At 43.3% G+C, this 7,119-nt stretch overlaps 3 protein-coding genes across 3 annotated transcripts; 1 reads left to right on the forward strand and 2 right to left on the reverse strand.

The window, feature by feature from the left end:
* Positions 1-137: 137 nt before the first annotated feature.
* Positions 138-1,199, forward strand: LOC145698734 (peptidyl-prolyl cis-trans isomerase-like 1). The gene is made up of 6 exons (XM_081775948.1): positions 138-196; positions 368-454; positions 497-666; positions 709-805; positions 851-991; positions 1,040-1,199. Exons 2-6 carry the CDS (start codon positions 389-391, stop codon positions 1,094-1,096), a joined length of 531 nt encoding a protein of 176 aa, XP_081632074.1. The 5' UTR covers positions 138-196; positions 368-388; the 3' UTR covers positions 1,097-1,199.
* Positions 1,200-1,526: 327 nt separating this feature from the next.
* Positions 1,527-2,990, reverse strand: LOC145697583 (sialin-like). Its single transcript, XM_081774803.1, has 6 exons — positions 2,883-2,990; positions 2,572-2,841; positions 2,296-2,528; positions 1,991-2,255; positions 1,683-1,947; positions 1,527-1,639 (listed from the first exon to the last, which is right to left on the reverse strand). The coding sequence occupies exons 1-6, from the start codon at positions 2,976-2,978 to the stop codon at positions 1,527-1,529; spliced, it is 1,242 nt and encodes a 413-aa protein (XP_081630929.1). The 5' UTR covers positions 2,979-2,990.
* A 372-nt stretch (positions 2,991-3,362) lies between these two features.
* On the reverse strand, positions 3,363-6,281 carry LOC145697584 (uncharacterized). The gene is made up of 9 exons (XM_081774804.1): positions 6,278-6,281; positions 4,602-5,629; positions 4,415-4,558; positions 4,316-4,372; positions 3,907-4,042; positions 3,820-3,860; positions 3,646-3,743; positions 3,494-3,556; positions 3,363-3,447 (listed from the first exon to the last, which is right to left on the reverse strand). The coding sequence occupies exons 1-9, from the start codon at positions 6,279-6,281 to the stop codon at positions 3,363-3,365; spliced, it is 1,656 nt and encodes a 551-aa protein (XP_081630930.1).
* Between the last annotated feature and the right edge of the window lie 838 nt (positions 6,282-7,119).

Genomic DNA, 7,119 nt, shown 5'->3' on the forward strand with positions numbered 1-7,119 from the left:
AGACAAAGGGCTAAATAGTTGGGATTCTCATTTGATATTTTCTCGAAGGACGAATTCTAGCGCAGTTTTCTTTTCTCTTCCATTTTTTTCCTCAGAATGACTCATCTTTGGTGCGCTCGGCCAATCGGCGCCGCGAAAAAAATTACCAAAGGGAAGCGCAAGTTCGAGAGAAATCCATTTTTGGCGAAGAAGGGAAAAAGGAAATTTTCAAAATAATATGAAGTGTTCAATCTTCATGGATTGATATATTTATCACAAAAATAATTAGGGCCAGAAAATTGGTCTAACCTCTAGAAATACCCGTTTCTCTTGGCGAAAACTTTCATAAGAGAAGATTTCCGAATGAATTTAGTTTATGAAAATTGTTAAAGAACGATAGGCAGTCAAAATGAGCGGAATTCCTGGAAAAAGCTGGCAGCCACCGTTCGTCCATTTAGAAACATCCATGGGTCCCGTAAGAACCCCAATTTTCCACCCAAACTAGCTCTCATTTCAGGTGGTACTGGAGCTGTACTGGAACCACGCGCCAGACACATGTCGTAACTTTGCGGAACTGGCAAGAAGAGGCTACTACAACAACTTGATCTTCCACAGAATCATCGCCGACTTCATGATTCAAGGAGGCGATCCAACTGGAACTGGCCGCGGCGGAGCCTCTATTTATGGGTAAAAAAAAGTGTTGTGGCAAAGTGTAAAAAAATTGTTCAGAAAAACATTTGCAGATGAAATTTCAAAGGAGCTGAAACACACTGGCGCTGGAATTTTATCGATGGCGAATTCGGGAAAGAATACTAATGGCTCGCAGGTTTGAAATTTCGAGCTTCGTTGTCGTCAAATGGATTTATTTAGTTTTTTTATAACTTTGGCTCCGACTCAGTGGCTCGACGGAAAACACACGATTTTCGGACGAGTGGCGAAAGGGATGAAAGTCGTGGCGAATATGGGAATGGTGAAGACAAATGCCAGGGATATTCCAAAAGATAAAGTTTCCGTAAGACCTCTTTTTCCCGATTTCCCTTGAAAATGATGGTAATTTTAGATACGGCAGGCGTTCCCGATGGATACAGAAGGAAGACCAGTTCAACATGTCATTTGAAAAATCGAAAAGAAAAACTGCCAGAAAATCACATGTTACAGTAACGACTGTTAGGTTAAATTCTCCTTTATCACTGCTGAATACACTCAATTTGTTCCGAAGAGCTACAAACGATCGCGTTTTATTAACAGTTTAGATTCATTTTGAACCCTTTTTCTCTCTGATAAAAACTTCATCTTTTGAATCAAACGAAACAAGATCTTCTTCTGTCTCTGGCTGCTCAGATGCTCCGAAATTTTGATTCTTTCCACTTCCAAGCCCTAGAAAAGTGTATCCGCCAACGAGAGAGACTGCTGCTGAAATAAAGAAAGCATTCTTCCACCCGTCAGCAGCGCTTTTTGACCCCTTCAAAATCTGTTCCACCAAAAGGGGAACGGCTTTTTTCGATTGAAAAGAAGAGGAAGAACGGTTGAATTATTCAAAGAGATTTTCAATCGGTTCCGAAACCAGCGCAATTGCCAACTGTATTGACGAGTCCTTGAACAATGCCAGAGTAATCGGGCGCCAAATCCATCGAGTTCGGCTCCAATGCTAGAAATGACCCTAAATTCATAATTTTTCAATTAAAAATGGCGAATCTTCGAACCGATTCCGACAGAAAAAGCCATCAAAAGAGCGAAAGCAATGTTCAGCTCAAACATACAAGCAGTCCTTGTCAGTAGCACAAGGCACAGAGCAATCCCCATTGATGATGTTGTCGATATAGCTTTTCTAGAGAAAGTCGGGGATTTCTTCTTTGCAAGATGATCGCTTATGAAGCCGAAAAATCCGGAAGCGATGAGGGAAAGCGCCAAAGTCGTGCCAATTATTCCGATTGTGAAAACATCCAGGCCGTAAGAAACTGAGAGAAACTAACAAAAAATTAGCGCGAAAGCAATTCTAGCACCTTTCTACCTCTGGAAACTTCGCTAGAATCAAAAAAATGGTCCACTGAACGCATAATTGACCAATAACCAGCGCCCAAAAAGGTATTGACTCGAGAATTTCTCCCCAAGGAACTTTCTTTGCAGTTTTTCTATCGCAAGATGCATTTCGTTTTGTGATTATGTAATCTGTTTCTTCTTTGGAACAGCGTTTGTCTTGTTCTGGAGTTGGAAAAACGAAGAATTGCCAGATTCCCGCCCAGATGAGGCACATCAAACCGGACAAATAAAAAACCCTGAAACATTAATAACATATTAAAATCAACGTTGACTTACAGTTGCCAACTGTATCTGCTCAGCAGTCCTCCGAAAAACTGAGCAGAAACGATGCCAACAGGGCAGCCAATAATCTGAAGGGATACCATTCTACCGATTTCACTCGATGGCGCCCACCCCGACAAGCTTTCTCTGGTAACTGGTATGGCTGGGCCTGAGAGGGCTCCAGCAACGATTCTTGAGATGATGGCCAATGTTACGCTTGTTTTCAGAATCACTGGAAAACCAAGTGTCTATGACAAAAATGCTCAATATTCTTGTTTCGCAAGAACTTACCAATATTCCAGAGAAAAGGGTTGAAATCAAAAGCACTTTTTTAAAACCAATTCTCGTCGCCAACCATGGCCCGGCTAGTTGCGTCAAAACATAGCCAATATTGAAAGCAGATACAAGCAAGCTCTTTTCATCCTCAGACATTTCTATCACATCTTTTTCGTCTTGAAAAACCGTTGAATTTGTCAAAACAGCTGTCGAGTTTCCACTACTATCACTTTCTTCAACACAAATCGCCGACTCTTCCGACGAAGATGCAGTTTTCTTCGGAACCTAAGAGGACGCCATAAATGAGCGGTAAAGAAAGCTCTTACAATGACTAAAATCGCAATAAACATCGAATTCATCATAAAATAAGAACAAGCCAGGCACCAACTTCCCATAAGTGTCACAAAATATCTCCTTTTCATTTTGGACGAATACTGATAAACTAAAAATAAAACTAAACGATGGTTCTTTCTCTTTACCCAAACGTATATTTCTGAGAAAATGTATCTAGAGATAACTTATTTGAGAAAAAAAATCTCACACCCACTTTTGATTTTGTCGTAAACAAACCCGGATCATCAAATTTAAACCCATCAAATTATTGGTTTTATAAAAAATTGTATATTTTATTGAAGGAAAGCATGAAAATTTGTACAGTAAAGAACTGGAGCAACAGACTTAAAGATTCATCCCAAAGACAACATTCATCGAAGATCGTCGAGATTGAGCTTTTTCTTATCACGGATCAACCCCATAATTAATGATAAAAGAAAGAGTCCTGAAAGAGGACTTTTGTCGATAGTTTCTCATATTTTGACCCATTCCGATAGTTTCTCTGGGATTTCAGTAGTCGTGTATCCGGATGAAGAGGAGTAAATTGTTATGGAATCGCTAGAAAATCAGTTGCTGGACTGGATATTTTTCAAAATTGAGTTACCTAGTTTCAGACTCGGAAGAGACGTCGGTTTTCTCGTGTATGGGGTTTTCAGTTATTAATTCCCTAAAGCTATGAAAATATACAGTGTCGATTTCCGAGAGTTATTTACGGTTCACCAAATGTTGGTGAGATCGTGGCCCTCGAGGGAGTACCTTGCGCGCACCGGCATGTGCACGGGGATAACTGTTCCCTTTCCCGCATTCGCTGGTGGTACCCCGTAGATGTCCTCGTCCTGCACGTACAGCGGGTTCTTTCGGCGGTCAAAACAAGTTCTCAGGGTTTTTCTTAGACAAAAACTTGGTCAACCGTTCCTTGGAGCCCATTACCTTCGACATTGTTTCGTATGTGTTGGCCATGTCTACTGGACCTAAAGAAAAAGGGATGGTTCTCAATTACCCTTTGACTCATTTTACCTTTGCTGAGTGTTCGGATGATTCGATTCTCTGCTGCCGTCATTGGCCTCTGGTAGAGCTCGTCGTTGGTATAGTAGTTTGTAGGTCTAACATCTTCCTTAGGACGCGTGATATTCGGTTTCACCCCCCGCAAAACCTTACTGTTTATCGTGTGAGTTAAACTTATTCTAGCACTTTTGTGAAAGATGAAAAATTGTACTTACAGCAATATTTAAATGATAGTCGAGCCAATCGTGTGGATTGTGTTTTTGAGTGAGAATTTGTCGCTAGAATAAAGAAAGGAGCATTTTGAGAAGGTTTTTTAGTAAAAATTGTAGATATCGCTTATTTGAATTGAGTTGGATTTTCTGAGGCCAACTGGGCGGTCGTACATGCCCTCGTACACTGGTTGAGTATTCACTCTTACTACCTCGCGAGTTCGCTCCCGCCGGAGCTTCATTTTTTTCACCACCATCCAAAGCACGATCTGAATAAATCAATTAACAAATTCCATTTGAAGCTCTTTCACCAAAATAACGATGAGGATCAAAAGAACCGCAAGGGTTGAAATCACGATTGTCGCTGCGGATTGCTTCAGTTCTCGAGTTTCTTCTTCATTCATTGGCTCGATTGTTGTGATTCGATCTTCACCTGGTGGTTTCGTAGAGTGAGCCTAGAATAAATGGTAAACATTTGTAAGAAAAGTAGAAACATACATTGAGGATGTCGAAAAGATACTTTGGAAGAGTCTTTTGGGTAGTGCTAGGAGGGCGAGTTGGACTGGGCCCCTTTTCGAGCAGTTTAATCAGAGCTTCAAGATCCATTATAGTAGTTTTCTCTTTTGTTGTCGTTGGTTTTATGGTGGTTGTTGTTGTCGTTGTTGTGGAAGTGGTTGATGTCGTGGTCGATGTTGTTGTAGTTGTAGTTGATGTGGTTGTTGATGTCGTAGTTGTGGTTGTTGTGGTGGTGGTTGTTGTCCGCTCAGTTGTAGTTGTTGTCTGCGCCTCTGAAGTCGTCATTTCCGCCGTTGTCGGAACCGTTGTGGGCACATTCTCGAAACCATTTTTCATCAAGACCGGACAACTATCCCAAGGGCCGAAAGACACCTCTTGATTGACATTTTCTACGTTGCTAAGCGGCGAGCCGACATCGTCAATCCAGAACTTCTCGCCGCGATCACACGAGCAGTTTTCCTCCTTGTTTTCAATCTTCTCCGCGGCTTCTTGTTCCCGAACAAGTTTGTCGAAAATATTGATGTCGTAGATGTCGCCAGTGAAAGATTTCAGATTATTGTCGTTTGAGCCAAAGATGATGGCGCTTTCTTTCTTTTCATTTTTGAACCGAAACTTTTGCGTTTCTAGCGTCACGCCGCCGAGGGAGAAGCGAAAGTACCCACTGTCGGAGAATGAGAAACAGATCAAATTCCAATCAAACGCCTTGATTTTGTCCCTGGCGCTTACGGAGCTTCGTTGCCCGTTAATTTCCAACGCGAATCCCTGTACTGCGCCTTCGTCTCGGACGATATTGACGATGATCGAATTTTGACCGTCGACGGCGAAGAGGCGCTCATGCTGAGTTTTCCGATCTTTCGGCTTGAACTGCACCCAGAAGCAGCCATTGACAGCGGTTGAATTTGAAAGCCCAGAAAGCTGGTGCTGCCAGAAAGTTTTCTGACCATTTTCAGGTCGGAAACGCAAATGAAGACTTTGGCAGGAGAAGCATCGTTTTATCCATGTATTGGGATCTTAGATTCGTTAGACTCCCTCGTCCCCTAAGGTCACTTGCTTATCTAGATCGAGCTTTGCTCGGTCGCCGCCGTGTATTTCTCTCCATTCGGTAATTCACGCAGTTCGTGAATTAACCTCTATTTTACTCCAGCTCGAAATACAGACGTCAAAGATAATTTACTCGTTTTCTTCACTCGTCCAGATATAGAGAGCAGGCAAACTACGCTAGAAGTGGGAGATTCAGCAGAAGCTAGGATCCCTTCAGTGGTATCAGAGTAGTCCCGTTGGAGAAAAGGTAAATTTGCCGCCATCGACAACCGAAGTTTCGCAACTTGGACGCTGATTGGCCGTCAGCGGAGTCGAGGGGAACCGAATCACCAACCGCCACCGCGCCGCCACGACCCACGCGCCGAAAGTCGCGCCCACGCAACCACGCACGCACGCCGGGGAAAACCTAAAATACTGAGAAAAACATAATTCTTTCGCCACTTTTCACCAAAAATCGAGAGAAGTTTACGAAGAATCGACCCTTGGACCAGACCTTGAAATTTCGACAATCGCTGGACAGAGAAATCGTCGGGCGTTTGCGCAAAAGGCACCTCAGCTCATCATATTGCGACTTTTAGTCGCAGTATTTTCTGAGGGCCTGAAAGGTAATCCAAGGCCCATAAACCCTTACTGCCGATATATTTCGAGCTATGGCGGCGAACAAATCACTGCTAGAAACCGTCACCGAAATAAGAAGCATAAACGATCGAGTAAACTACCTCGAAGAACAAGTGCGAAATGACGAATCACTAAAGCCAAGCCTAGAGCCCTTGATCACAGAAAGCAGAGTAAAATTAGAACAGCTCAGTACAACGCTTCTTACCTGCGAGCTCGATCAAGGAAAAGACTCTACGAATGCGACAATGAGAGAAGAAGCATGGGTGGCCACTACCTGGTCTCGTCACGTCCAAGACTTGCCGAAGCTGGACGCCGCATGCAACACATCTTTCAACACCTTCTTGGGCAGAGCCGACATTTATCACCGCGCCTACGTCCGCGACAGACCTTCACGTGAACAGCCTTTCATCGCAGCAGTGTACAGCCACTTCGACTTGAACATCGAACGCTCACTTGGAACCGAATTTCTGAATTGTCAAGACTGGAAATCGGCCAAGGCGCTGCTAGAGAAATCATTCGCCGCGAAGAGTCACTACTTACTGAAGCTAAGCGAAGTTTTCGACGTCGAATACGACCATTCGAAGCCGTTTGCACACTACACCGCCAACGTCTTGCAAAAGATGAACGAGGCGAAGCAAGCGACTTTGAACTCTTACCGACAAGAGAAGTCAGCCGACGCCGGGGTCGATGAAATATTTGACATATTCTCGACGATGATGCTGTACTTGAATCTTAGGAAAGAAGAACCAGACGTTTTCAACGCAATCCTTCCAAGCCTATCAAAAGTTTACGATATCAACGAACTCTGCCGTCTCGCCCAATCCACAAGACAGAATCGAGT

The sequence above is a fragment of the Oikopleura dioica genome, chromosome 2 (genome assembly GCF_907165135.1).
Source record: "Oikopleura dioica chromosome 2, OKI2018_I68_1.0, whole genome shotgun sequence".
Taxonomy (NCBI): domain Eukaryota; kingdom Metazoa; phylum Chordata; class Appendicularia; order Copelata; family Oikopleuridae; genus Oikopleura; species Oikopleura dioica.